Here is a 14,568-nt window from a genome sequence, read left to right as displayed (position 1 = left end):
TACAGCACCATCCACAAGATCATCATTCGTGTCTGCCATGCGTGTTTGTAGAATTTGCTAAGGAACCGATGCCCTGTCCTGAAACGCAGGATTAATAGAAGAGCATCGTCAAGCAATTCGGCGACCTAAAGCAGTTGCATTACTATGTGGTTGTATTGGACGGAAAGAACATCGCCGTACCTTGTGCAAGGTGTGGTAGCTCATTGAACTACAACAATTATCAATTTATAATCATCAAGGCCATGGTCGACGCCGACTACAAATTCATTTAGGTTGAATTAGGCACCAATGCATTTCAACATAGGGTTCTCATGGAGCCAATCGGCCATGATGACCCCAATTTACCCTGAAAGGACTAGGGACGTCTTCTTTTTTCTTTAGGCGTTAGTTTCTGTGGGTGGTGTTGATGGTTATTGATCTACTTGTAAATGTAATTGCAACCTTGATCTGAGCCTCGAGCTTGGATCTTCTTGTTGGTGTTGTTCTTCATCGGTAGCTGTTGCTGCTCGTGGCGATCTTTTGGAAAATAAATGGCCCACTTTTACAACATAATAAAGTTTCATTTATGTGGCATTTTGACGTTTTATATGTGTATACGAGGTTACACCTTGAGCTTTGATTAATGATAGACTCACCGAAAATTAACATGCTTTCTTACAAGTTTTTGTCGGTCCGGCGCAGATCGGAGATGGTCCGTATGGATTCCGTGTAAGTCCGTGTCGTTGTCGTGTCGGTCCGGGATGATCCGTGTAAATACTGTGTGTGTCTGTGTTTATCCCTATCTCTGCTGTGTAGGTCTGTGGCTCTGAGGTCTGTAGCTCTGCCGTGACTGTCCGGGACAATCCGCATGTGTGCTGTGTTTATGTCGTGTTGCTGCCGGATTTGGGGGGGGGGGGTGGGTTCGGGACGATCCGGACTGCCGTGTTCAACCGTGCTTATATGGGACCGGGGCTTTACATCATTGCACTATTGGTCAACGCAATCTGTGGTTGATGAGTTGTAAATTATCGAATGGTTCTTGAAACTCTAACGCTTTTCAATTTTAAACAAACGTGTGTTGATGTATAACTTGGGCGGATGACACATTGAACGTGTTGTTTTTCGGGACGTTATGCGGTCCGTGATTTAATAATGCATTAGCAACACTCAGATACGCCTCGTCAGGATCGTGATGATCTCCTACTCTGAAATCAACCGTTAGCCATAAATTGTACTAAACACGATTGACATTTCGCGCTCCAATCGAGAACCCTCGGACAATTCCGCCATAACGGCGATCGACGGTGTGGTGTAGCCCACTGTCCGATGTGTTCAGATTGTTCGCGCACTTGTAGCAGTCCAGGGTTTTGTTTCGATTAACATTCGTTTTAATGTTGTTTGATATATTTCAATTCACAAGGAAGTTTTGAAAGCGGCCACAATTTATGACAAACGAAAAATGTGACGCCCGACGGACCGACTGATAAACCGGTGTGCAACGTATAGCCCCACAGCGTGCTGCTTTCGTTTTTACAAAGTAAAATATTTTTACGCCTGATATGACTACAAATAGAACTTTTGCAGTAAATCTCACTTTATTTACTAAATTTTTGTGATAGCTGTCAATGTAGTGTAATCTCCACTATTGCTCAGTCAGTCATATTATTGCCAAACTGATTTATAACTCACAAATGACTAGCAAAGATCAATATTCCCAAGTTTTGGGGACAACCCGAGTATTCGAATAAATTTGCGCTTTTGCAAACTACTCATTGAACTACATTACCGCGCGTTGTAAAAAGTGAGCAGCTTAAGTTTGGTACCGTTACACACAGATTGTATTGAACTGGTTTCTAGCTCACCTTACTCGTAAAGACAGACAATTTGTCAGCATGCCTTGCGTGAACCACCACCACTGCCGCGACCACCGCGACCACCACCACCACAACCACGCCCCCTATCCCCCTACCCCCACCTCCACCCCAACAACCCCACCCACCACCCCCACCATGAACACCACCACGACCACCACCACCACCATCACCACCACCAATTACAAGAAATCTATATATAATCAGGCATAAACATTTTATATAAATGTTTATGTTTGTATTTTAAAGATTGTCTAACATTCCAATTTTCGTCGTTTGTCGCCAGGCCTTAAGTTAAATGTATCCAGCTAAAAAACGTTTAATATCATTCATGCCACTTCAATATGTATTGCTGACAGGAATGTTTACGAAAGGAAAGTCAAACTTTAGCAATCACTTTATTTTGACCCACTTTCTTTCCATGTAGACCATATCTGCAAAAGGGTGGCACATAATTTAAGGCGACTCCCTGACGAAAATTAAAATAAGACATATTTTACCAAATAAAAAAAAACAACAACATGTTATTTGTTATTTGAAACACAAATGTGTACTAATAAAATAACTCTTTTTTACAATGTGAAAAAACATCAAACCATAAAATGCATGAAAATATGGTAATTATCTGAAACTTGGATATTACTTTTGCAGGAATAACTTCTTATAAATCTTATGAAACTGGGATAATGTCCTTTATGACACAAATTGAAAAATTAAAAATACATTTCTTATCGTAAATTCAAACTTCTTAAAGGAAAAATAAACTGCAAACACTTTAAAATATATGTCTATGGAACATGTAGAGTCTTCGCTTATCGACCCCCTTAAGAATGCACCTTGGATAAAAACAAGCGGTCGTTTGGAGATATCTCAGTTATCAGAAACTGGGGATTAACGGTTGATTTTCATTTAAAATACATATGATAAAATATAAAGTATTATTTACATTGGGCTCAATATGTTAAAATATTGATTTACAAACGATACTATATTTGTTATTGCAAATTTCACTTAATGAAAGTCAAAACAATTATTTAAATAGTAATTATATTCAATAACAACATTAAAAGAAATATTTGTCAATTGCTGAAATTTCAACGCCAGATGTGGTCTGGTAAAATAGATGTTTGGAGATACAAAATGCTCGTTTTTATTATTGTTTTGCACATGGTACCATTTCATCGTTCGTGTGTCGTATGAATAGATATATTCGCGGGAAATTAAAATGTAATTAATTATGTCCCAAATAAATAAAAACGAGCATTTTGTATCTACATTAATGTATGTAATCATACCACATCTAGCGTTAAAATTTTGGCTATTGCTATAAGGAACACTGACTATTTAGGTGTTAACTTTATTTTACGAAATACTTAACGAAATTTTCGTTGGTTTTGACCGTTTTTGATTTTTTAAGTAAAACAAGGGAGTTAATTGTTGATGAGGCATTTTGATAGCTAGCATGTATGCACGCTCATTCTGTATTTGTATATTTTTTATTAGCGCTGTGTTAAATGTTTACTTCAGATGGATATAGTGTTGTTTGCCCTCTTTTTGCTGGTAACAGGTGCGTAAAGCGTCTTCTTTCATCGCCATAGTTATTACGTACTAAATATATCCAATATATATTATGATATAGTTAGCTGAAATTGAATCCGAAATCACACAAATAGGAAACATCAAACATGCACATATCTAGCGTTCTTTTATTATATACGTTAAGTATGTACCTATTATGGAGTTTCCAAAATATTGTTTAAGAAAGAGAGTAATTTGGCTGTTGGTGGTTTTTGTTCAATCAGGCACACTAAATGACGAGAAAATTCTTACACGACAGTCGTTTCCATCTAAATAAATGGACAAGTAAACTACATATAATGAAAGTGCAAATTTGCAATGAATGTCCGACACTCGCTTGTGCTAACGTAACTATTTTATGGAAAATCGCAACACACCGATGAAAATTAACTGTTTTTTAATATGAGCCATCATTAAAGGAGCAAATGTCTCACTTTGATTGAACAGCATCAATTACACACTATAACACTGTTATCACAAAATCGGTTTTCTGTGCATTGGAATGGCTGAAAAGTTGTGAAGTTTTTCCATTAGTTTTTTTTTTAATTCCTCACATTGAGATCACAAACATACAGGAGTTTATCGACAAAGCATACACCCAGTTATTGCATTTGTTTGTTTTCTAATGGATTTGAACTAGAAGCAACATCAATTTAACATAAAAGGTGCTATAACGCAAGTTTTACTAAATCTACAATCTTATATATAATACGTGTGTGTCTTATTTAATAAATTTATTTCTTGTGCTGTATGCTGACATTCGAGGGAACATTCAAACCATATTAAAAATACAACTGAATATTAAATATGTGTTCAATCACCAAACTTGGTTCACTATAAGATCCATTTATTATACATGCATTATTCTTAAAACCGCATATTTACTTAGCTCTTTTCGGGATGACTTCAACGAAGTATCAGTTTGGTATGAACTACCCGCCTTTTAAGTTTTTTCGCTCACAATCAATCAGTCGTCCGTTATGCTGCGAGCATTGTGAACACAGTCTGCAATTCGTTCTCATTCAGACTTATCATTTTGTGAAATCATACTGTACATAAACAAGAGGTATAACCCCAATACTATATCAAACAGTATTATCGACTGTGAATATTGCAAACTTAAAAGTTCACGAATTCTTGAGTAATTAAGCACGACTTTCGTATTTGAAGATGGCCACAATGACTCATTTGAAGTACCAACATAGATACAGATTTTCTAAAAGCACACATTTAGGTGCATGTGTATGTTCCTAGAACTCACGACTAAAGATTTATGCAGAATCAATTATGTAGGGCCATTGTGTAGAAAACATAATCAAATATGGACACGATCAATATAAATATTTATGTGTGAGATGAAAAAATATTGTGGAGTGTGTGTGCGTGTTTATAGAGACTCCTTTTTCAGGCAATATTTTTGGAACTAGTGCAAAATAATAAGCAGATCATAGTAGAAATATTTGATAACTATTTAGCGCATGTATGATTATATCTCTCTCTTCCTAATTGTATTTCTTTTGTTTTCGCACTGCGAATCGCATATTTTTTTTAATTTGTGTTGTTTTTAAGGAGAAGTATTGGGACAGGTACCGCCAAACCTAACGTGTTATTCGCCAGTAAGTAAAACTAATTTAAAAGTAAAAATCACATGTTTTTTATTAAGCCAGGTTTTAAATAGCCGATTAAAATACATGTATATGCCAGCATACATATCGTGATACCCCTCGTGATACATCACGAAATTGTAAATGTAAATTTACCTCTTTAAGTTTGACACAAAGGGTTATGTAATTCAATATCATATTATACACAATTTAAGGATTACTTATTTCTAAACTGAATGTATTAAGGAACAACAAAATTTAGACAAAGTGTCCTGAAACTTTATTAATATTAAATAAGGAAAACAGATGATCAATCAAGTTTTGTTTACAGCAAACGTTTTTAATATATATATTAACTCGCATAGAAAAAAAGGTTGCGCGCATTTTTAGTTAGAAAAAAATACACTTCAAATGTTGCTTATATATACATTGACTTATCATAAACAGAACTTAACTCTGGAACCATGCGGATTAGTTCAATGGCAATTATATGATACGAAAACGTAATCTTCATTTTTTATCAAATTTTACGACTGTGAGAACTTAACGTCTTGTCAAAAGAGAATGCAACGATACTAGAATGATAAAATAAAGTGATAAATTGTTCAAAATGAAACAAAACAAACGCTTATGCGTCGGTATATAATGATAAATATCTGAGTCAAATGAGACGTGCCCAAACTAGTACTTGTTCAACGGAGTGAAGAGTTCTCAACAAAAACGGATTAATCTCTTAACAGATACTCATCATACTGCAACTATATTTCCAAAATTGCAGAGCATTAAAGAAACTGCATTCAGACGGGTTCACTGAATATCACGTGCATAATGCATATTAACACTTTTGATCATTGAACATATAGATAGACCATATATGGTTTTATGGAGCTGAAGCGGTACTAGACCCCTCTTTAACCCATGCCTAGCGTCTAGAAAAAAGGCCTTGGCAAAAAGCGTAGACCCTGATGATGATGCGGCGTCTCATCAGGGTCTGCGCTGTTTGCTTAAAGGAAGTTCTGTAATAAAAATATTCTTAATATAGAAATAATAATACTAGACATCCCTAATTTTAGAAATAAATTGATCCAATTTAGAAGAATGGAAGAGTCCACTAGACATAAATGGGTTAATGTACAAATGATCTTTCTAGAACGGCAGTAGTTTCTGGATGCGATAGCTAGTAAATGTGCATATACCGTAGTTTATATAACTTATCAGTAAGAATAAACAGAAATGAACCTTGAATAAGCGTAATCGCATTTGTTTAATCCTCCTCTTTCAGAGACCGTTCAATCCAACCTGCATCGACCGGTATGCGGCATTCCCTGGTCATCTCAATTGTGAAAACCGACCATTGACAGGAAAGACGATCAAAATATCAGACACAGGTATGCCGGAGTGGAGAAAACGTTATGTTAAAAAGCTCGCATACCAAAAAGAACTGTGTGTAAATCGTAATAAAATGTGATTTTTAAGAAGTGATTTTGTTCAACGGTGAACAGCGTAAACAAGTCCACGCAACGCTGAGAAGAGACCTTGTGATTATTTATTGAAATAACAAAGATAAAAACAACACATTTCTAAATTATCTTTCCGTTTCTCACGATGAACCATTTGTCTTCTTTTTGCAAACGTTGTCCTATTTCATAAACAACTAGCAGATATAATTATATTTAAAATAAACGAACAACCACTAAATGTGTCTATATGGCTGCGTACCATGTTCTACGTTGAGTTCTCTAAATCGACAACTACTGTATGCTTTTGTCCCAGACCTCGCAACTATTGCTGCCTTGCACAACGAGATCCGGACCCATGTATCTCCCCCAGCGGCAGACATGCGGCTAATGGTCCGTAACGTTTATATTAATTAATTTTTTTTCCTATTTTCTGTATTATTTGCATTTTTTCGCTTCTTCTCTTTCATGCAATGGTCGCTCAATATTATTACAGTTATTTTTTTCCCTTTATCCAAAGACCTATAGATAACACAGATTGGAAACTCTCCTCTTCGTGATAGCGATATGCGATAATATCTTACGGCGGACGCGGCTCACGTGACATTGATTTTCGACATGCCGGTGTACCTGTAGATTCTTCCCTGTTCCAGCTGCTGTCGGCCATTTTGTTATAAAGCAATCAATTATTCTTCGTAATTAGTCGTTAATATTTGTTGTCGTAGGGTATTCTGAGCATGATCTGGTAGTTTATATTATATTGATATTGTTATTAACAATCTTAATGTGTTAATTAGTGTTTTGAACGCTCGGTTGTCAGTTTGCAGAGCAATGAATGTCTGAAAGCGCAACGTTACGAACTTCGCGTAGTGAGCAAAGTCGGTCGCCGAAAAAAGACATGTTATCTATAGGTCTTTGCTTTATCTTATCAACTCTCCCTTTTTCACATCGCTATAAAAAATGTACGTTGAGTGTACACATATTTTTGCTATTATACGCACAATGCTAAAAACTATATGGCTGTTTTTAGCGGTATAACATGAGTATTTGTCTCTAATTAAAATTATTACATCATAACTGCAAATCTTGTTAGTCAGACAGTAAAAAATTAACATGATAATGATAGTTATTATTAAACTTAAACGTTAAGCTGCAGTATGAAACATTTACGTTAATATATATCTTACTGTACACGGGTTTTGATCATCAACGTATACAACTTATCCTGTATTGCGAATTGTTAACGGCACATTTTTATTTCAATTAATCAAAGACACGCAAGCAAGTGATCGTACTATATGGGTTCATTATTAGAAGGAGAACCCCGGCCTAAGTAGCACAGCAGACAGATGGGTGCGCCGATGCACGGCCGATAGTACTTGGTACCAGCGAACGTCGCCAGGTATAAAACTGACACAAGAATCTTATCAGGCAGTCAGATATACATGCGAAACACTTTGAGCTCATACAAAATGTAAAATGCTTTTATTTTCATCCTAAATTAATTTTCTACGGTTCGCTTGTTTCATTCAAAACATATTGCAACATATATTTTCTTGTTGACTTTAAGGGGTGATGAAAAACAAGAAAACAACAATCATTTGCTCTTTTTGTAAATCTAAGCCTGTTGAGGGGGGTCGTAACTAAGTAATTCTTTTGTAGAGCTTTATTTATATTCGTCAATGTTTATGAAAAATATGTTTATTTTACACAAAACAGGTGGATACATTCTTGGCCAAAATCATCTGTACAGCAAATCATTCATTAACTGGACAGATGTCGTGAAAACATGGGAGCAGGAAAAGACGAATTTCGCTTACGGCTCAACGGGAAATAACGCGTCACTGGTTGGAAATTATACACAGGTAATCAATTGACATATTTACCTTTTTAAAAGTTATGTTGCATGTTAACTTCCGACATTTCAAGTTTGAGATGATTATAAAGTGCGCTAAAATGATACCTAAACCAAACGCTGATAAAATATATAATTCATAGAAAGTAGAATCCAGTTGTCCTTTTTCCAGATGATTTGGGGTGAAACCTCATCTGTTGGATGTAGCGCTGCAAATTGTGGTACTTTCTTCATCTACATCTGCCTGTATGCTACCATGTAAGTTAATTACCTGCAATCATTTCACATAATTCGTTTTATCGGCGACATAATGTAGGGTATCCCGAGATTCTAGAAATTTTCGATAGTAAGAATTAGCAAAGTTGCTGTCCAAAACTAGTCTCTGTCTTTGTTATAGTATCTTGCAACAAAACAAGGAAAATGATATACATCATTTTAGCCGTGCTCTGTGAAAATGGGTTTAATGCTTCTGCTTAAAGTTTCGTTCCCTTATTAGCCTGTGCAGTCCGCACAGGCTTATCAGGGACGACACTTTCCGCTTTTATGATACTATTACTATTATGATTCTGTTTTAAGAAAGTATCTTCTTAGCAAAAATCAAGTTTAGGCGTAAAGTGTCGTCCCTGATTAGCCTGTGCGGACTGCACAGGCTAATCTTGCGCAACACTTTACGCACATGCATTAAACCCCCTCACAGAGCACGGCCCATTTATGTTTTGCAATATAAATGATTTAATTGTATTTTTTTACAATTTTAGCCCTAACCCCCAGCCATTAGATAAGCCATACAAAGAGTCTGTGTCAAACTCATCGTGCGACGACTGTCCGGGACACTGTAATGCAAGCACCCACCTCTGTGGTAAGACATTTGTAAAAGTGCTTTTGTGTTAATAAATCTCATCATCAATAGTTTTGCATCTATATAGTCCACAATGTTATGTTGAACATGATGTATAGTCTGCATGCAATTTAATTGAAATAGTGTGTATAATTATATTATAAATGTAAAACATGTATTCCCTAGCCTTGTTACTATTTACAATCTAAGTTTCGCATATATTACTCTAATACATTGGTGCACTGTATGAATTAAATAGACATGCGAAGTATCATATTTATGTTACATTGATCGCCGTTGTGTGTTGTACAGACTACGGTGGATTGATATGCCTCAGCGGGTCTAAGTTGAACATGACTACATACATGTGTGATTGCGTGTCAACCGTGTTGCCAGGAACATACAGTGGCAGTGAATGCTCGTGTACGTACACACTGAAGCTTACAGAGTTTTAAAAGGACTTGTCCATGAACTTTTGTAGACTGACTGACAGGTTGCAAATTTCTATAATATTTGCTTGAAATTTGCCTTTTTCTACAAAGTAATTCGATTATTTTTGTATAATTGATACAAGTTGAAATGTTTCGTCAGAATTTTAATATATGTTTATATGTATAAATACAAAACATTGTATCTATTATTTCTTAACATCTTTACTGTGATTATTATCTTTGTAAAATATACGTTTGTAAACTAAATATAAAAACACGTTTGTTACACTTGAGCAAAAATGTGCAACAATTAATGATAGGTTCATATTGTTGAACTGTTGTGCATGTCAATATGCAATCGATGTTTTGACAATTTCTGGACACTAACCAAATAATTACTCTCGGCTTACATTTTTGTCAAATGTAAGTTTGTTTACACATAAGTTATATTATGAACTACCTAACACAGCAACTACTTATATAGTGGATGAACAATGTAGACAAATCAAAATAATACATGCGTTATAATATTTTACTTCAGTAAACTGCGTTAGAACCAATGACATCAATCCAGAATGTTCAAGGTCACAAAACAATACATGCGTTATAATATTTTACTTCAGTAGAATGCGTTGGAACCAATGACATCGATTGAGAATGTTCAAGGTCACAAAATAATACATGCATTATAATAGTTCACTTCAGTAAACTGCAATGGAACCAATGACATCAATCCAGAATGTTCAAGGTCACAAAATAATACATGCGTTATAATATTTCACTTCAGTAAAACTGCGTTGGAACCAATTACATCGATCCAGAATGTTCAAGGTCACAAAATAATACATGCGTTTATAATATTTCACTTCAGTAAACTGCGTTGGAACCAATGACATCGATTCAGAATGTTCAAGGTCACTACGTGGCACGTGCGACACGAACATGCACACGATGTTCCGTTGCCCTTGGATGTGTAACGTCTGTCCGTGTAAGGGAAACACATAAATAGTCGTTATTTTTGTACCAAGGTTACAAATAAGCATCCTTAATCGTCACATGTTATTCTTAAAACGGAATAATTTAGTTTCATTACGCATTAATTATAGTTACCAATAGAGTCAACATATAGCAGATAGCTGTTTGCAAGATGTAAAATAGTTATCTGCACTTTTCAGACTCGGGTTCAAGTTGGAACGTCACTGTTATATCGCGGATGCCATGGGAGAAGGGTCTTCCGTTGTGCACAACAACGACGCTCGCAACAACTCTGCGCATAAGCAGCAGCGGCTCGTCTACTTCCTTTCCAGCGCAGCACAATAGTGGACCTACTGCAATGTCACGACCACACGCCATGGGGACATGTTTCACTGTTTGGTTTATGTTAATCATGTCTTTTTGTAACACGCGGTGACACGTGGAAATACGTCTCAAAATACTAAGGCCATGTTGCACCCCCCCTGGTACTTTAAATGTCCCTCAATCATAGTATTGTCTTACTTTTATAATCAGATTCATGTTTCTATTTTGCCCTGCACCATGCGAAAGGAATGCCAAATAAAATGTATGTGTTCGAATATGTATGATACAACGAAAACTGTTGCTATTTAAACAATGCTGTTGAACTGAATCGTTTGTACGAGTTTTTTACGCATTTTTTATTTACATTTTAAGTCATCTTCGTTGTTTAAATTAGTATAATTACAAAATATAATATGAACATAATATGTTATGTTTTACATTAGCGAATATTTACAAAATGAAATTCGGCAGTTTTACAAAGATAGAAAGTCACATAGTAGTCATGGATATTGCATTGGTTAATGTGGAGTTCTCCATTAAGATCAAAACTGTATGCGTAATAAGCCGTAAACGTTTTAAAACTACTCTACCTGGAACCTGAACGTCATTTGATTAGAATTTAGTTAGGTAGTCAAACAGGTTGTTTTGAACCCCACTTCACAGTTTTCATTTAATGGAAGTGTTTGCGTTTCGTTTCAACAAGATGTATGAACGTAATGGGAGTCCTAGATAAAAATACAAAAGTGTAATTAAAAGGACAAACTAATTAGTACATACATTATACTATAGGAAATGGATCGACATATGTAGCATACATATCTTAATTTTCGGAAAATTAATCCCTATGCCATTATAGATTATATAATTGCCAGAAATGTGCATCATAAAAAACATGCCAATGAACGAAATAAACCATGATATCAACGCACGATATTGTAACGTAGCCTTCCTGAAGCCGCCACCGAGCGTTATGTGCGCGGCCTCACAATGACAATGTGCCTTCCAAAACCCTCGGAAGGCCAATTGCAAAATAACAATTTATTTTTCTCAGGCTACATGCCTTATGATTGGAAACTGAAGAGTAATTGAGTCGCCACGAGTATGTACAGTGCGACAAACAGGGGACCGTTGCATTCAATGAAGCTTTAGCTATTCGTCACCCCGAGGCCCTAGGTGAAACGTCCACCATCTAGTACGACTTCCGTAGACACCAACCCTCTGAAGACCCTCTAAACTTGCAACAGGAACTCTGCAGCCTGGAAGCACCGTTTTGAGTCAACGTAAATTACCCAATGGCTCCAGAGAAATGTTCTTTATAGATACCGAACCCTTTCTTCAGATGGTTTGTCCTGCCCGCATCCGCAGGAGAGGTGACAAACTTGCCTTATTGCGAGCCTTTATATACTGGCGAACCGAGCGCCACCTAGCCAACGGAAAAACCGGATCCGGAACCACCGACGTTACCGAACTTTCTTCGCTTTGACGAAGCTAACCGATTGCCCACCGACCTCAACGGAGATAACATACTATCAATTCATCATCCACTGCCTCAGAAGAAACAAGCCGAATATACATGCAGGATTTTATTTGCACACTTCCTAAAATATCAAATGCTCTAGACATTCTTAATAAATCATTTCCAATACGAAAACAGAACTTACTGTGTTATTTAAACTAACATCTCAATATTGTTTACTTGCTGAATATAAAACTAAGGGAGGTAATTATTATGCAACCGTGAAGAAGAACGTGAATCATCTTATTCCGAACCCAAAAAGCCTCACATATCATACGAACAACAGTCAATAACGCCTAAATGAACCGCACTTATTCGTTTAATAAGAAGGTAAGGAATATCTCTGGTAAAAGAATACATTGCGTCATGAACACTTAAACCTGAATTTTAACCATATCCAAATACACAAGAAAATAACTATACAAACATGTTTACTTCAGACAATGTGCACTCTTCGCTAAATGTAGTATATGGGCCTTCGAACATTCCTTCTTGTCATTATAAGCATATGGACTCCAGGCTATCCAGTAGGTATTTCATAGCATTAATATAATATGTATATAATTTAGCCTTTGTGGTGTGCATGGTGTCAAAATATTGTATTTAAATATCTAAATTTCGTATTGATACTATTGTAGGGAAAAATGAGACTATTTAAATACTTATAGTATTTAAATCAACATGAAAATACATGTATCATACATACATGCAACTTGAAGAGGTAAACACTAATTTGATTGTGGCGTAGCAAATTTTTATAAAATATTTTCTCTGTTATTTTATCAAGTGACATGTTTCCATGTATGTAGGACATTTTTTACATACATCAGTGTTATCTCCGTCACAGTCACGAATGTAAAAGGTCTCAAACACCACTGATACTAAAGTGACTACGTTCCCTGATAAGACCATTGTTTCTCTAAAAGGAAGGGACAGTTAGGCGGAGAAATGAACATAGGTAGGTTTCATGTAATAAAATAACATATGGTACACTTACGATTAGTTTTTATGATAATAAAATAATACATAATAAATAAATATTATATTTTTACATATATATGTGCGTTAAATAGATAAATAAATAGTATTATATAATAATAAATATAATATATAGATATATATAGTTATATTTATATTGATAATTATACTAAGAATCTTATAAGTATATATAGTTTTATAATGCACTGCACATGCAAAAAAGTATTTCAAACCATCTTAAGGGTTTGTGCTATGTTTCTATGTTTCTATGTTGCAGGAGTTTGGATTCCAGTGGGGATTATGTGCATGATTAGAGCGTCAGGTATACCATTTTGTTCATATTTCACTTCACTTTAGTACTCTATCAATACTGCATTCTTATGATACCTTAACATGTTTAATCTGTGTTAATCTTGTATTACTTTTAAATTTTTTTTCCAGAATGCATAGAGTGTTTCAGTTGTCAAAACATTGCTGATCCTAATGAGTGCAGAAATACTTCACAATGTTCCAGTGGTCAAGTTTGTATAAACTTTATTCGAATAAATTTGGTATAATGCCAACATGTTTTGAACCAAGTTGAACTTAATACACATAAAAGAACACTTTGAAGTCACCGCTAGCACAACATGACCCCGGTTATATTTTATTTTTTGAACATAATTAAAATTAATTTTAATATAAATGGTGTATGAATAAAAATGCTTGTTTGAAATAAATAAAAACAAGTACTGGTTCTAGGCCCAGGAAACGGACTCGAGAGCGTTTATAAAAGCCGTAGGCTTTCGATGCAATCGAGCTAAAATAAATAGGTTTAAACTAAATAAATATGTTTAAACTAAATGACCCCGAAGTATTACTTTGAGAAAAATGTAAAATCAACCTTCAAACTTGTAGACACAGACAAGTTGTATTTATTTCATGAAAAACAGAACATTAATCTGAAAAACGAATGATGAAATGGGTACTCAGAAGTGTGTTTTGGTGCCTTATAATCACGAGTATATGAACTTTCATAAGATTGTTATCAATACTAAGAGAGAAATTCTCCAAAATAGACAAAATAACAAAAACCCAATCTAGTCTGTATCACCGAAAAAGGAGTTTGTATTCTTGTTGTTTGCAATCACTTGTATTGTCCTCTATTTATGTCCACAAGTAT

At 35.3% G+C, this 14,568-nt stretch overlaps 1 protein-coding gene and 1 long non-coding RNA gene across 3 annotated transcripts; both read left to right on the top strand.

Annotated features, from left to right (window-relative positions):
- Positions 1-2,656: 2,656 nt before the first annotated feature.
- Positions 2,657-11,335, top strand: LOC127847361 (cysteine-rich venom protein ENH2-like). Of its 2 annotated transcripts, XM_052379225.1 has the most exons (12): positions 2,657-2,747; positions 3,378-3,417; positions 4,998-5,044; positions 6,315-6,420; positions 6,806-6,882; positions 7,804-7,891; positions 8,209-8,354; positions 8,517-8,602; positions 9,103-9,203; positions 9,495-9,605; positions 10,485-10,601; positions 10,789-11,335. In XM_052379225.1, the coding sequence occupies exons 2-12, from the start codon at positions 3,378-3,380 to the stop codon at positions 11,022-11,024; spliced, it is 1,155 nt and encodes a 384-aa protein (XP_052235185.1). In that variant the 5' UTR covers positions 2,657-2,747; the 3' UTR covers positions 11,025-11,335. The 2 variants fall into 2 exon arrangements, with proteins under 2 accessions (XP_052235185.1, XP_052235186.1); XM_052379226.1 differs by lacking the exons at positions 6,806-6,882; positions 7,804-7,891 and having other exon boundaries at positions 2,658-2,747.
- A 2,020-nt stretch (positions 11,336-13,355) lies between these two features.
- LOC127847364 (uncharacterized) lies at positions 13,356-13,999 on the top strand. The gene is made up of 3 exons (XR_008033938.1): positions 13,356-13,386; positions 13,684-13,728; positions 13,848-13,999. It is a non-coding gene; the product is annotated as an uncharacterized LOC127847364 (long non-coding RNA).
- Positions 14,000-14,568: the final 569 nt, after the last annotated feature.

This window comes from Dreissena polymorpha, chromosome 10, assembly GCF_020536995.1.
Source record: "Dreissena polymorpha isolate Duluth1 chromosome 10, UMN_Dpol_1.0, whole genome shotgun sequence".
NCBI lineage: Eukaryota > Metazoa > Mollusca > Bivalvia > Myida > Dreissenidae > Dreissena > Dreissena polymorpha.
This window is presented reverse-complemented; position numbering and strand designations above follow the sequence as displayed.

Coding starts and splice junctions, on each gene's coding strand:
- LOC127847361 (XM_052379225.1), top strand. CDS start 3,378: ATGGATATAGTGTTGTTTGCCCTCTTTTTGCTGGTAACAG. Junction 3,418..4,997: donor CCTCTTTTTGCTGGTAACAG/GTGCGTAAAGCG, acceptor GTTGTTTTTAAG/GAGAAGTATTGGGACAGGTA. Junction 6,883..7,803: donor CGGCAGACATGCGGCTAATG/GTCCGTAACGTT, acceptor GTTCATTATTAG/AAGGAGAACCCCGGCCTAAG.